Source organism: Lissotriton vulgaris, chromosome 11 (assembly GCF_964263255.1).
Source record: "Lissotriton vulgaris chromosome 11, aLisVul1.2, whole genome shotgun sequence".
Taxonomy (NCBI): domain Eukaryota; kingdom Metazoa; phylum Chordata; class Amphibia; order Caudata; family Salamandridae; genus Lissotriton; species Lissotriton vulgaris.
This window is the reverse complement of record NC_141699.1, coordinates 256,369,618-256,386,039: the sequence shown is the minus strand read 5'-3', so window position 1 is coordinate 256,386,039 and position 16,422 is coordinate 256,369,618. Positions and strand designations below refer to the sequence as shown.

The following is a 16,422-nucleotide window of genomic DNA, read 5'->3' as shown; positions in this document are numbered from 1 at the left end:
CAGATCTAATTTTAGATAATGATTACTGCCTCGTCGGTTCCAACTTATGATCCTGTGCAAAGTCAGTGCGGCACTGGTGCTTTGTCGTGTTACTGCATATGAACGCGCCTTGAAGCTGTCTCACAGGTGACACCTGGTATTTGTAAAAACCCTATTCAAAGGCTATACAAAGAGAACGAGATCTCCTTGTAGCAATAGAGCATTGCACTGGGTGCAGTTGTGTTACGGCATACAGATGCACTGAGCTACTGTCACAGAGCTGGTGCCTGGGATATATAAAGTTGCGGTCTATGTTTATAAAGTGATTGCAGCGAATGCATAGGGCACACCCCTGTGTCTTATGAACTTATTACATTGCTCCTCGCAGCTCAGTTTATGTAACAGGGTCCAGTTTTTTAATTCTATCTGATTCATGTTGGCATCGTATAGAGTGCCTTTGGGGATGCTAATTGTTTCAAGGAAGAAAGCAAATGTCTTGGGGCTCTGGTGCAGATCCGCATATGTGGCCTTATTGCAATACACCAGGACGTTGTTGATAAACATAACAAATAAATAACACAAATTTACAACCATAATCTTAAATTGCAGTCCAGTAGTGGCTACTAATGATGGCTGCCAATTAGATTTCTTCAACTTTAGTTCCAAACACCAAACTGCAGGATTTCTAATGGATAGCAGACTGCATGGAGGTGACTACTTTTCCTGAAAAATTGCATCTCTAATATGCACATCTGCAATTTAGTGCCCACTTTGATGTTGGCTGATATCAATGACTTCAAAGCCCAGCACTTAGGTGGACACAGCAACTCTTGAAGCATACAACAGGTTGAATCCCGGGTGAAGTTGTGCATGCATTGATCTTCTCACCCCATCCTATGGTTGTTGTACTGGTTTACTTGTGAAGCCCAGTGCTTATTCAAGTGGATCCACTTCACTGTAAGAAACTTGCCTGCCACCAGTTACATCTTTGACAAGCTTAGTGTCTCCGAAGACATCTGTGACTTGCACAGCTGGGCAAGACATCCTCTTAAAAGCCTTGTACTTCCTTAATGGGCAACCCATGTCAGAAATGCACTACCACAAAAGGTTTGTAAAGTATGGTTTCAGAAAAGATAAAGTATGTCTTAATGAACAAGTAACTTTAGCCCCGAGCATGCAGGTCTTTATGATTTGAGATAGTACAAAGCCTCTAATTTAGCAAGATTTTTGGTACCAATGCTTGAAGGTCTCTTTCCCATTTCTGCATTCCTAATCACCCACTGAAGAGGTGCAGCAAAATTGTTTGTGGAATCCTGAGGTTCTTTACTCCTCCCTTCGGTATATAGGTGATGATGATGTTTTTACAGTCATTAACCAGTGACTGGGTAATGGTAACTTTAATTGCGACATGGAATATTTTATTTTTAGTATTTTACTTTTAGTTCCCTGCCCCCTCGCTGTGCTTGCTTCCCTGCCCCCTCGCTGTGCTTGCTCTGCTGAGTGTGTGTGTGGCTCTGGGTGGGTGTGTGTGTGGCTCTGGGTGTGTGTGGCTCTGGGTGTGTGTGTGGCTCTGGGTGTGTGTGTGGCTCTGGGTATGTGTGTGGCTCTGGGTGTGTGTGTGGCTCTGGGTGTGTGTGTAGCTCTGGGTGTGTATGTCGCTCTTGCTGTATGTATGGCTATGAGTGTGTGTGTGGCTCTAAGTATGTATGTGGCTCTAAGCGTGTGTGTGTGGCTCTGGGTATATGCGTTTGTGTGGCTCTGTGTATGTGTCTGTATGTGTGGCTCTAGGTGTGTATGTGGCTCTGAGGGTATGTATGTCTCGAGGGGTGTGTATGTGTGTAAAGCTATTAGTGTGTGTGTGTGTGTAACGCTGACTAGATGTATGTGTATGCCTGGCTATGAGTGTGTGTGTGTATGTGTGTCGCTCTAAGTATGTGTGTGCCTCTGAGTGTGTGTGTTTGTAGAGCTCTGGGTGTGTGTGTGTTGCTCTAGGTGTGTTTGTGTGTGTGGCTCTCTGTATGTGTGCGTGTAGCTCTAGGTGTATGTGTGTCTCTAGGTGTGTGTGTGTGACTCTAGGTATGTGTGTGTAGCTCTGTGTGTGTGTGTGTGTGTGGATCTGAGTGTGTGGCTCAGGATGTGTGTGTGTGTGTGGCTCTAAGTGTATGTGTGTGTGGCTCTGTGTGTGTGTGTCTTTGTGTGGCTCTGGGTGTGTGTATGTGGCTCTAGGTGTGTATGTGTGTGTGGCTCTGTATGTGTGTGTATATATGTGTGTAACTCTGGGTGTATGTATAACTCTGTGTGGGGGTGTGACTCTGGGTATGTATGTGTAGCTCTGTTTGTGCATCTGGGTGTGGCTCTGGGTGTGTTTGTAATCAGTGTGTATGTGTGTGGCTCTGGATATATATGTGTAGCTCAAAGTGTGTATGTGTGTGTGGCTCTGAGATGGTGTGTGTGTGGCTCTGGGGTGGTGTGTGTGTGGCTCTGGGGGGAGGTGTGTGTAGCTCTGGGAGGAGTGTGTGGCTCTGGGGGGGTGTGGCTCTAAGTGTGCATGTGTGACTAGGGAGTGCATAGTGACTAGGAAGTGCAGAGTGACTAGAGAGTGCAGAGGGACTAGGGAGTGCAGAGTGACTAGAGAGTGCAGAGTGACTAGAGAGTGCAGAGTGTTAGACAGTGCAGAGTACTAGGGAGTGCAGAGTGCTAGGGAGTGACTACGGAGTGCTAGGAAATGCCTAGAGAGTGCTAGGGAGTGCACAATGCTAAGAGGTGCGGAGTGACTAGGGAAGCTAGGGAGTGCTAGGGAGTGCAAAGTGCTAGGGAGTGTAGAGTAACTAGGGAGTGCTATGGAGTTCTAGAGACTGCAGAGATTAAGCTAATAACAATGTACGTGACAATGCCATTTATTTATCTGTTTTCAAAACCAACACATACATAAAAATGTTGTCATTAACAATGCCAATAGCTCAAAATGTTCCAAAGGCGAAACCATTGCATTGAAAATGCTTGTTGGACTATGTCTCCCACCCAGTAAGGCCCAAAGTACAAATCTTCCTCACCCCTCTGCCAACCAGTGCCTATGTTAATTGCAGCCCTCTTGGTCTATATTAACCACCACAACTGATTTTGTCTCATGTACTAGAATCAGTAAGTATCTGTATTCTAAATGCTAATAATGCTAAATAAATATATTGGTATAGAGTCGAAATATCGAGTTTTTATTATCGACTAGACATAATATCGAGTAAAAAATATAGAATGGACATAATATCAACTAGACATAATATAGACTACCAAAATATCGACTAGAAATTTTTAATATCGAATAGAAAGGACACAATATCGAATCAAAAATATAGAATGGACATAATATTGCCTAGACATAATATAGACAACAAAAATATCGAATTTAAGGTAAGTTAATATTAATTTTTAATTTTTGTGTAATATAATTCTGTAGCGGGTTGTGGGTTTATAGGGGAATAGGGTGGGAAGTAATTTAATTATAATTAATTAAATATGTTATTTTATTTATTGGTATTTATTTAGAATTAATTGTTAATTAATTATTAATTGGTAATTAATTAAAATATAATTGGTAATTAATTTTAATTGATTAATTAATAAATATGTTAATTTTAGTAATTTATTTTCTGTAGCGGGTTGTGGGTTTATAGGGGAATAGGGTGGGAAGTAATTGAATTATAATTAATTAAATATGTTATTTTATTTATTGGTATTTATGTAGAATTAATTGCTAATTAATTATTAATTGGTAATTAATTAAAATAGTATTTGTAGTTTATTGTAATTGATTAATTGATAAATATGTTACTTTTATTACATTATTTTCTGTAGTGGGTTGTGTGTTTATAGGGGAATAGCTGTGGAAGTAATTTAATTGTAAGTAATTATATTTGTTGAATATTTCTTTTGTGTCTAATTTTTATTTATTTTTATATTGTAAATTACTTTATTGGTAATTGGTAAAAAAACTTAGTATTAGTAGGTAATTTGTATTATTAGTTCATTTTTATTTGTAATTTTAATTGATTAATTAATATATTTTATAAAATTGTAAAATATTTTGTAATTGATATTAATATTTATGTTATTTATATTTATATATGAAGTATTTACTTTCCCTACTATTGCACTCACTGGAGTGGGAATAGTAATTTTTACCCCAACGCTATCCAACGCTTTCCCTACTGTTGCACTCACTGGAGTGGGAATAGTAATTTTTACCCCTAAGCTATCCAACGCTTTCCCTACTGCTGCACTCTCTGGAGTAGGAATAATAATTGTTACCCCTACGCTATCCAACTCTTTCCATACTGTTGCACTCACTGGAGTGGAAATAGTAATTTTTACCCCTACGCTATCCAACGCTTTCCCTACTGTTGCACTCACTGGAGTGGGAATAGTAATTTTTAACATTACGATATCAAACGCTTTCCCTACTGTTGCGCTCTCTGGAGTGGGAATAGTAATTTTTATCTCTACACTATCCAACGCTTTCCCTACTGTTGCACTCTCTGGAGTGTGAATAGGAAATGTAACCCTCTCGCTATCCTACGGAAAAAATATTGTATATGTTTTGTTAATAATATGTAAACATATATATATTTATATATATATATATATTGCCACAGCCAGTTTCCCTCTCCAAGAAAGTAAAACTAGGGCGCACTCCGGATGAAAAACCAACCATCTTTATTTGCGGGGGATCAGCATGACGCGTTTCAGCATTTTGCCTTCATCAGATGCACTCCCCTGCAAAGTGCCACCGCCACTGCGGTCTCATTTTCAAAAGTGATTTGGCTCTCTGAAGTAGAAAAGTGCACACCTGTGTTTCGTTGGGGGAGGAGTCGCTTACCATAGTCCAGCACGTGAAACTGCAACTCCCAGAGTGCAGTAGTAGTCCTCAATGTGCTGCAAGCGGCGTTCCTGTTTACCAGATATTTTCGAACCCCACAATTGAGGCTGGTCGACAACGAATTCAGGTGAGGGGTCACAGTGTTTATTCTGGGCATGCAGCCAGTTTTGATCCATACTTCCCACCTTCTACACCGCCGTAGAACACAGTCCGGGACATCACTCGAGTAGCGGTGTCTCTCCATGTAGTCATGGACTTTCTTTTGAAAGCGGGGGTAATGTTCTTGAGCGATGTTAGGCTGTACCAGTGTATTCCCTTTACACCGGTCATTTCGGAAGGTGCATCCCTTGCACGGCTCTCACTCCGCGCCGATATTGCCACAGCCAGTTTCCCTCTCCAAGAAAGTAAAACTAGGGCGCACTCCGGATGCAAAACCAACCATCTTTATTTGCGGGGGATCAGCATGACGCGTTTCAGCATTTTGCCTTCATCAGATGCACTCCCCTGCCAAGTGCCACCGCCACTGCGGTCTCATTTTCAAAAGTGATTTGGCTCTCTGAAGTAGAAAAGTGCACACCTGTGTTTCGTTGGGGGAGGAGTCGCTTACCATAGTCCAGCATGTGAAACTGCAACTCCCAGAGTGCAGTAGTAGTCCTCAATGTGCTGCAAGCGGCGTTCCTGTTTACCAGATATTTTCGAACCCCACAATTGAGGCTGGTCGACAACGAATTCAGGTGAGGGGTCACAGTGTTTATTCTGGGCATGCAGCCAGTTTTGATCCGTACTTCCCACGTTCTACACCGCCGTAGAATAGTAGTTTTTATCTCGACGCTATCCAACGCTTTCCCTACTGTTGCACTCTCTGGAGTAGGAATAGTAATTTTTATCCCTACGCTATCCAACGCTTTCCCTACGGTTGAACTCACTGGAGTGGGAATAATAATTTTTACTCCTACGCTATCCAACTCTTTCCATACTGTTGCACTCACTGGAGTGGAAATAGTAATTTTTACCCCTACGCTATCTAACGCTTTCCCTACTGTTGCACTCACTGGAGTGGGAATAGCAATTTTTAACCTTACGATATCCAACGCTTTCCCTACTGTTGCGCTCTCTGGAGTGGGAATAGTAAATTTTATCTCTACACTATCCAACGCTTTCCCTACTGTTGCACTCTCTGGAGTGTGAATAGGAAATGTAACCCTCTCGCTATTCTACGGAAAAAATATTGTATATGTTTTGTTAATAATATGTAAACATATATATATTTATATATATATATATATATATATATATATATTGCCACAGCCAGTTTCCCTCTCCAAGAAAGTAAAACTAGGGCGCACTCCGGATGCAAAACCAACCATCTTTATTTGCGGGGGATCAGCATGACGCGTTTCAGCATTTTGCCTTCATCAGATGCACTCCCCTGCAAAGTGCCACCGCCACTGCGGTCTCATTTTCAAAAGTGATTTGGCTCTCTGAAGTAGAAAAGTGCACACCTGTGTTTCGTTGGGGGAGGAGTCGCTTACCATAATCCAGCACGTGATACTGCAACTCCCAGAGTGCAGTAGTAGTCCTAAATGTGCAGCAAGCGGCGTTCCTGTTTACCAGATATTTTCGAACCCCACAATTGAGGCTGGTCGACAACGAATTCAGGTGAGGGGTCACAGTGTTTATTCTGGGCATGCAGCCAGTTTTGATCCGTACTTCCCACCTTCTACACCGCCGTAGAACACAGTCCGGGACATCACTCGAGTAGCGGTGTCTCTCCATGTAGTCATGGACTTTCTTTTGAAAGCGGGGGTAATGTTCTTGAGCGAAGTTAGGCTGTACCAGTGTATTCCCTTTACACCGGTCATTTCGGAAGGTGCATCTCTTGCACGGCTCTCACTCCGCGCCGATATTGCCACAGCCAGTTTCCCTCTCCAAGAAAGTAAAACTAGGGCGCACTCCGGATGCAAAACCAACCATGTTTATTTGCGGGGGATCAGCATGACGCGTTTCAGCATTTTGCCTTCATCAGATGCACTCCCCTGCCAAGTGCCACCGCCACTGCGGTCTCATTTTCAAAAGTGATTTGGCTCTCTGAAGTAGAAAAGTGCACACCTGTGTTTCGTTGGGGGAGGAGTCGCTTACCATAGTCCAGCATGTGAAACTGCAACTCCCAGAGTGCAGTAGTAGTCCTCAATGTGCTGCAAGCGGCGTTCCTGTTTACCAGATATTTTCGAACCCCACAATTGAGGCTGGTCGACAACGAATTCAGGTGAGGGGTCACAGTGTTTATTCTGGGCATGCAGCCAGTTTTGATCCGTACTTCCCACGTTCTACACCGCCGTAGAATAGTAATTTTTATCTCGACGCTATCCAACGCTTTCCCTACTGTTGCACTCTCTGGAGTAGGAATAGTAATTTTTATCCCTACGCTATCCAACGCTTTCCCTACGGTTGAACTCACTGGAGTGGGAATAATAATTTTTACTCCTACGCTATCCAACACTTTCCCTACTGTTGCACTCACTGGAGTGGGAATAGTAATTTTTACCCCTACGCTATCCAACGCTTTCCCTACTGATGCACTCTCTGGAGTTGGAATAGTAATTTTTACCCCTACGCTATCCAATGTTTTCCCTACTGTTGCACTCACTGGAGTGGGAATAGTAATTTTTATCCCTACGCTATCCAACGCTTTCCCTACTGTTGCACTCACTGGAGTGGAAATAGTAATTTTTACTCCTACGTTATCCAACACTTTCCCTACTGTTGCACTCACTGGAGTGGGAATAGAAATTTTTACTCCTACGCTATTCAACACTTTCCCTACTGTTGCACTCTCTGGAGTGGGAATAGTTATTGTTACCCCTACGCTATCCAATGCTTTCCCTACTGTTGGCCTCTCTGTAGTGGTAATACTAATTTTTAGCCTCTCACTATCCAACACTTGCCCTACTGTTGCACTCCCTGGAGTTAGAATAGTAATTTTTACCCCTACGCGATCCAACGCTTTCCCTACTGCTGCACTCACTCGAGTGGGAATAGTAATTTTTACCCCTATGCTATCCAACGCTTTCCCTACTGTTGCGCTCACTGGAGTGGGAATAGTAATTTTTAACCTTACGATATCCAACGCTTTCCCTACTGTTGCGCTCTCTGGAGTGTGAATAGTAACTTTTTATCTCTACGCTATCGAACGCTTTCCCTACTGTGGCACTCTCTGGAGTGTGAATAGGAAATGTAACCCTCGCGCTATCCTACGGAAAAAATATTGTATATGTTTTGTTAATAATATGTATACATATATATATATATATATATATATATATATATATATATATATATATATATATATATATTTTAAAATTAAAATAAAATTTTTTAAAGTTACATTAATTATTTATTAATTTTAAGTGTATTTAAGTATTTTAGGTATGTTTAAATTAATTATATTTATTATTATATTACTTTTAAATTACTTTTAAGATATTTAAAAAATTCAATATTTTGACTGTCTATATTTTTTCCTATCGATATTTTGGCGTTGATATTTTTGTAGTTACCTGTTTGTAGATAGGAAGTCGATATTCTGGCATTCTATATTTTTACCTGGATATTTTGGCAAGTCGATATTTTGACTGTCGATATTCTGTCAGTGATCCAAATATATCAGCAAACACCCACGATGTTGGCGGGAGCTCTTTCAGTGAAATTTCCCCACTGTTCTGTCACAGAAATCTTAATCTGGTAAGCCGTCTGGCACCAAACTGGCAAACTGGGGCTCTGCCGGCTAGATGGTTTGGTTGCCCATCCACCAAACTGAAAATAACCCCCCACCCCAACTGCTTAAGTTAGTCTCTGTGCCTATTGTTGAAGGTCAAACATTTCTATTTAGCTATGATGCCTTCTTGCCTTAAATTAAAACCGTCAGGCATTGATGGAAGGATAAGTGGTTGAGCGGTCCCTCTAGGATTTAAGCCTGTTAATTTTGATAATTCTAGGAAACTGAATTTTTGAACTGTTGAAAAGAGAACCCATAGTCTTGCTGAGAGCTAGGGATGAGCTTAAACAAACTCAAAACAATCTAATTCCTAATAGGTAACTGGGTGTTCCTGAGGAGTCCCTATCTTACCCTAGGTAGCTTGGCACAGGCATCAACATCTTCCTCAGAGAACATTTCAAGCGGGACATGAACAGCAACATGAAAACAACTTTATAAATAGGAATAAAGCAAGTTCTAAATCCAGCTTGAATTGAATTGAACAAAATGCAGTGACTACGGCAACACAGAAACAAATCTGATGTAGTAGCCAGGCGTTAATAAAACATGAATTGGGACTATTTGAAATATTTTGTTACTCAGAGCAACCTTCCAGTTTCAGGGATTCAACACAAGGGAGGAGGCACCCCATCCCCAGTCTATCTCCGGGTAGGGGGGAATTATTCCAGCACACAACAAGTAGTCTTCTGTCCCATCTGTCTTCTCATATCACAGTGAGCTACTTATGAGAGCGCTGAGAAATGAGAAATTCCATAAGCTAACGTAGCTGGAGTTTCTTTACACTCCTTGTTTGTTTCAGAGCACTGTTACAATTTACTCAACTCCTTTTCCTCCTAGGCACTTTGTTTCTAAACTATATTGCAGAGTTCTGTGTGCTACTATAATCCAAAATGGGAGACATACGCCTGACTGAGCGTCCTCTGGCTCTCTGTCAAAACTCCTCCTAAACCAGCTGATTTCAGCTACCAGAGGATGAAATAAAACTGCACCCCACTTGACCACATCCAATTCCACCCATGTAGGGAGTGGCTTCTCTGTCAGCGCCACACCCCATCATTCAAAGCAGGCAAGTTTCATGAGACCACAATAACAGGTAGCTGGTACTGGAAATATTTTGGTCAGCGGTGCTTTCTCCCCTTCCAAGAGGAAGAGGTGTCAATGGTACTGATTTCTGGAATTTTAAAAGTAAATGTGAATTTGCCTTTACATTTGACATCCAAAGCTAGGATGGAGGGCTCCATAGCTTTTCTTGCACTCATGTCACTGGGTTTGCACCAGATAGATGGTGCATCTCTGAAGAGCATGATCTCGGTCTTCCCTGCATTAAGCTGAAGGAAATTACTCCTCATCCAGCTTGATATGGCTATCATACCTTCCAAGAAGGTGGACTGGGCCTTAAGATTGGATTTATTAAACGAGAATAAGAGCTGTGTATCATCAGCGTATGAAATAGGTGTAAACCCTAATGTCCTACGTAGGTCTGCCAGGGGAGCGACATAAATGTTGAACAAAGTATGGCTAAGGCAAGAGCCCTTGGGCACTCCCCTGGCCAGATCCATTGTCTTTGAACGAAAAGGACCTAGGTTAATGGTCTGGGAGCGGATGGAGAGAAAGCTCACCATTCACTGAAAAGCCAGTCTTTGGAGTCCAATTTCCTTCAGTCTCCTAAGCAAGATCTGGTGGGAGACTGTGTCGAATGCGGCCGAGAGGTCAAGCAGCACCAGTATTAATGAATGTCCGCTGTCCAAGGATAGCCTAATGTTGTCAGTGAAAGTCATCAGGGCTGACTCAGTGCTGTGCCTTGGCCTAAATCCAGATTGAGAAGGATCAAGGCATCCTGTCGACTCAAGATGGTCAGATAGGTGTTTATTAATGTGTTTTTCTAGTAAAATGCTCAGGAGGGGTAGCAGAGAAATAGGTCGGAAGTTGGCTAAGTCTTCCATAGGAGCATTTATATTCTTGCGGATAGGAATGACTTGTGCCGCCTTCCATTCAGTGGGGAGATATCCCTCTCTCATTGGGGGATTGAGGAACGAACAGATGGGTGCGTAAAGTTGTTTGGAAAGTAAAGTAGAGGTTTTAGCTGGAATGATGTCCAGGGGGAGCCTGATTTTACTGTAAATAGCAATGATTTCACGTTATCATAAGTAAGGGGGGAACATTTTCCAACAGCTGCGCCTTAGTGAGTATGGGTAGGCTGTATTATGTAGATGCGTGCTGAGAGCTCCCAGCTGAGGTGATTTTTATCAAAGAACAACTCAATTTTCTGTGTAAAATGCATTGCTATTTTGTAGCAGAGCACTTGAGAGGGAGCCTCCTCATTGTCGCAGGCCTTTGGGTTGGTGAAGGATTCGAGAATCTGATATAAGACTTTGGGGGTATTCCCAGCCTGGTTAAGCTGTAGTGCGATACGGGCTCTTTGCGCAATTGAGGTACAATATGCCTGTTGCCCAGAGTCCAAAATTCAAAATATTTCTAGGGAAAACAGCTGACAGAGAGATTTCCTAAAATTACATATACATTTCCGCGGTAAATGCATTTCTTGATATGTGGAAAACCAGTCTCAGCATCTCCGCCAACAGTGGAGACGGTGCTAGTATTAACACACTGATGGTGCCGTCCATGCTAACACTTCCTTCAGCAGTTGAAGAATCCTCTACATATTTGCTAATATTATTTTTTGACTCACTTATAGTATTAACATATTGACATTGGAGAGGTCGCGATTCCTTGTTGCCAAGAAAAAATGTACAACACTAATGTGAATTCGTTATGTTACAGCTAATGAACATGATACATTAAGAACCATTCAGAGCACATTTTCAAATCATGAATCACAGAAGATATTTATCATATAGAAAGCAGTGTTTTTAGCTCTGATATTTCCTAGTATCTCTTTTTGAGGTTTTTATTTGTATTTTAGCTCTAGAAAGTCAGTGTCAACCACCTCATGACAGCTGGAAATGCAGATTGTAACGTGGTTTATCATATGCCATATTCGTAATAAGGACTTTGAATTACAGCGGGGATTACTAAATAAATTAGCTCTTGTTTTAGATATTGGTGCATCTGCAGAGGAGGATGAGCCCAGTAGTAAGAAGATCAGGCAAAGTGAAGATATCCAGTTCATCTGTTTCTCTCTCTTGTCCCATTCCCTCTCCCCCTGGTCTACTGCTGATCTTCATAGTAGTTTTGTTATCTGGGGATTCAGGGGGTGGGGTGAGAAGATTTATCATTGCTTCAGTTGGATCTGGATTACACGATAAGTACAAACTAGACAACCAGAGATATTGTGCAGCCCACCACTACTGCCCATGCTGGTGTCTGCTGCTCTTCCATGTCAAACAAGAGAGGACCAGGAGAAGAGTGACAGAGAAAAAGGTACATGGAGGGAGCAGGGGAGTCTAACAGCAAGGTAAAACATGGTGTGCAGGTCACCAGCATAGTGTGTGTAGCAGTAACTTTGCCACTGTGTATTTTCCTAGAACCAAATTTTCTAGAGATCTACTACAAGAACCTGATTATACATATCACTGTTCCTATTGTTCCCATTTTGTATAGATTCATTAGCTTACCTCCTTGTACCAGTGCTTCACCAGCCGAATCAGGCTCTTGAGCTTTGCTGGGCGACATTTCACAAAGTCTCTTTGCAGTTCTGTGAAGCAAGGAGTGAAGTCGCCAGGGCCACCACGAGCCTCAATTAAGGAGATGTAGATCCTCGGTGCTGGTTTTACACCGGTGGTAACTTGGCCTGAACAAAGGATGGAAATGAGGCGTTATTCATCAATAAACAGTTTTTTCTAATTTTTCGTGGGTGAGACATCTGGCCGTTATAAACCTAGGAGATCATTGCTTGCATCATTCTACTACATGCTTAGACACCAAATTGGGAAGCACTCAACAACAAAGTACACATGATCAAAAATGGGTTATTTACTGTACCACCAAGCCTGACTTGGTTAAAATTACTTATAGTGGGAGAGGTGCTTCTCCCTCCTGTACTTTGGTGTAGACTTGCACAGCAAGCTATTCAACAAATAGACTATATACAATTTTCAGATGTAGGAGTTGATGTAACACTGAGATCCATCAATATTAGGAAAAGTTGGTTCTACACCTCCAGCCCCGTTTTACACGTTCCAAATTGGACTGTAGACTCTCCTACCTGCCCTGCGTCCCCTAGATCTTTAGCTTTTCTAGTGCTACTTCTCAGTCCCCTTTTTGCCAGCCCTCACCAGCTCCTCAAGACTGTTGTGTCTAGTTTCAATTTACAGCATTTGCCTTTCTCTTGTCACTCTCCTTTCAATGCCCTCAAGATTTCAAATCCAGATATATTTCTACTTTTTGTTTTGCAACAATTATTTATTGGCATTTGGAGCATAATGCATACAAAACCAACACAGTATTCCATAAAGAGCTTATGGTAAGCATAGGAACATAAGGAGATTGCAGCTGTCCCAATGTGGGAAGAAAACAAACAAACCTGTATTCCCAAGCCACAGAAAGAAGACCCCATGGTACTTAGTACATAGCATCAACCGTCATCTGTGGGGTTCAAAATTAGTAGAATAGAGAAGAAGGGGGGGGGCTTTTTTGCTCTTCCAATTGCAACCACTGAATAAATAACAGGAGAAAAAACTATGGGGCATTACAGGCAACCATCACCTTCACTGGGAAGGCTACAACAGATCCTTCTTCTGCGCTCACCTAGGCAGCTGAAATTGTTCCTATACCCAGGAGTATACGACCAATTGGTTATTTATCTTGTATATGATCCATTCACACTCTGCAATTTTTGCCAGTTTCAGAAGCAAGCAGACTCCGTTTGGGACCATCTGTTTCGTCCAATAGTGAAGAACACACAGTGTGCAGCTGTTAGCCCCGTTGCCAGCCACCGCCCCCGTGTTTGAAGGGTATCTCACAAGTGGACATATCATGAAAGAGAGCTAATCTGTGCAAGGGAACTATTATGGCATTCTCCAGTTCGCTAAGACTAGACCACACCTCCATCAAGTAGCCAGTAAGTTTAGGGCAGGTCGATAGAAAATGCATCATATCGCAACCCCCTATCCCACACCTCCCCCACTTGGGGTGCAGTAACAGACCAGCTCTGTGTAGTTTGGCCGGTCAGTACCAGTTATGCATCAATTTAAAATAGGCACATTTCGGTCGACCCTCCCACAGCAGTGAGTTGTGGGAGTCAAGCAATGAGGTTCCGTTTTCAAAGGGAAGAAGCGTGCCCTATATTCTACTGCCAGTAAAGGTGGGATAATTCTAATGTGGTCCGGGAGAAATTTGGATCTATCAACAGACTATACAGTCCGGATATTGCCCTTCAAAATCTGCTCCATTTATAAAAACAGGTGTAAGTTGGAGAGTGCGCGATTTGGTTCCACACCAAGAGCCCACAAAGACTGTTGTGAAGCTGGAGATATTGCCAACGGTCATTGGTGGAAGACCAAATTCCACACCAAGATCCGTGAAGGATTTAAACGAAGGCCAGAGAGCAGCTGGTAAGTGACTGAATCCCACACTCCTTCCACTTCAGCCGATTGTCCATCTGCCTCTCTATTCAGATCCTCACATTATTCCAAATAGGGGCCGCTGCATGGAGCCATGGGTTCACTCTGAGGGCTATATGTGCATGCTTCCAGGCTTTGAGCATGTTCAGTAATATTGGGTTGGCCAGTAACCTGTGCTTCGAGTTTTTTTGCATAGAAGGCATAAAGGGATGCCCTGCAGTGCCTGCAGGGTGTCGTAGCACTCTCAGTCTAGTGGCAGGTCATGGGATCTTGCATTGCCTCTGCCAAGTTTGTCATAGGTGATAAGCAGTTTGCCAGGTAATAGATGCCCATATGTGGCAGATGAAGCCTCCCACCCCCATTTGTGCGTATCATTTGGGAATCCAGGGTAAGTGTTTGCTTTCACCCCACACAATGCCTTTGATTTCAAGATTAATAGTGCACAGCAAGGAGTGTGACATAAAGATCGGTAACATTCCCAATATATAGTTAAGCTACATCATTCCTGACACAACTGGCTTGGTAGCTCGAGCAGCAGATGCATTCACTGGCATGCATGATGGCTTGAATTCTGATGTATCCATTAAACTCTCGGCCATTTCAGCTTACTGCGGTCCATAATTAAAGTACCATTGAGTTGAGCAATACACTTCTGGTATCTGCAGCTCCAAGTGAACGAGTGCCTTACACATTAGATAATCATGTTATTACTTTACCTAAAATGTCAAAAGCAGGAAGTACATCCACATCGATGGCCTCATTCACCATCTGGGAACCTATGCTGAAGGACAGGGAACGTGGCTCGCGCAGATTTCCTTTAGGATCCATATTGACTCTTGGTTCACCAATCTCAAGTTTACCGGCGATTTTTTCCCGGCATTTGTTCAACATCTCACGGATTTCCTGAATGACATTGCCTCGCTCTTTATACTGGTCTTGTAAAGACTGGAAGCAGCTCAGGAAGACCACCAAGTCTGCATCAGACCCATTCTTCAAGGCTGTGCCTTTACCAGAGGATCCACCCTGCAAAACCAGAAGGAACAGGGTTGTTATTGTAGGTGAATCATGCCCTGGACCAGCCAACTAAGAAGACGACGACACAGATCTGCGCTGGAAAGTAACAAAGGTAGATGCATTGAGACCAACTTTACTACACCACCTTCACTGAGCGGATGGTAGGGACTTTGGCCCCAATTCACAAAGACTGGTGTGTGCTTTAATGTGACTTACTCTTGTAGTCCTACTGGCTTTCTCATTAATTTCAGGAGTATAACAGAAGTACCACTGACTTCCTCCTTTCTTACTTCTGGAATACAAGAGTACTCCAAAAGTAAACTGTAGCCAATCGGGCACATTATTTTCACAAAATGTTGGCTACATAAGAAGGCAGCTAAAAGATTGTGTTTGATATTTTATTTTTAAAATGTAAGCATCTTTTAGCTATGATTAGTTGGCCTCCACGCATTTTTAGTGTCTCGACAACAGAGGTGGCCTGTTCCCTACAGAAACTCAACCTAGGCAGCACATTTCCACCAGACACCAATATGGGGATTGCAGGAATGTGATAAAGCTCCTGCATTCCACTTAGTTATAGATCACTTTGTGGCGCTTCTCTGTGACACATTATGGCTGTGCAGATGCTTAGTTTCATTTTTATTGATTTTATTGGGGGTATTTACATAGAGCAAGGAGGAATGCGTTACAACGTGTGTGGGTTTTAGAATCAAGGGTGGTTATTTAAATAAGCTCTTGGAGCAAAAGATGAGTTGAGATGAACCCAATAACAAGCATTGGCACGCCAGGCACGAACAAGGTGGGGCATAATGGCTTATTGTACGTGGAGTGAGATTGTATTTGCTGGTATCTTTACATCTAGTATGAGGAGTGTGGATTTACTCTGACAACTGTTGACCGGGGAGGTGAGGGGGGTTCGTCCTGTTTGCTTCATGGTTATATAACTAATTAAAAAAAATTAGAAAGGCATTGGCACAGCCTGTAGGTCTGGTATCGACTGAAAGCCGTTTGGGTTTGTCATGATTGTTTGGTTTTGCTCTGGTTGTTGCAAAACGTTGTTGTTGGTGGAGCTGTTGGGGGTCTCACCAATATAAAACAAAAATTGGTTTTATACAAACATATTTCTTTGGTTTCAAAAAGCACTGAGTCATGCCTTTGCAGTCCCTAGCACTGAGGGGAGCTACTTTGTGTGCATATGTGTTCCTTGTGAAAGAGTAAGAATGCCGTTCCTCACAGTGAAACTAGACAATAGCTGAAGT

The 16,422-nt window shown here is 42.4% G+C and overlaps 1 protein-coding gene across 1 annotated transcript in view; it reads right to left on the bottom strand.

The window, feature by feature from the left end:
* Positions 1-16,422, bottom strand: part of LOC147679606 (2'-5'-oligoadenylate synthase 1-like) — a 134,870-nt gene that overhangs the window by 96,201 nt on the left and 22,247 nt on the right. The window contains exons 2-3 of the mRNA XM_086943180.1: positions 14,866-15,172; positions 12,203-12,378 (exon numbers count right to left, since the gene is read on the bottom strand). Coding sequence (XP_086799306.1) covers positions 12,203-12,378; positions 14,866-15,172 — 483 coding nt within the window. The remainder of the gene's footprint in view (positions 1-12,202; positions 12,379-14,865; positions 15,173-16,422) is intronic.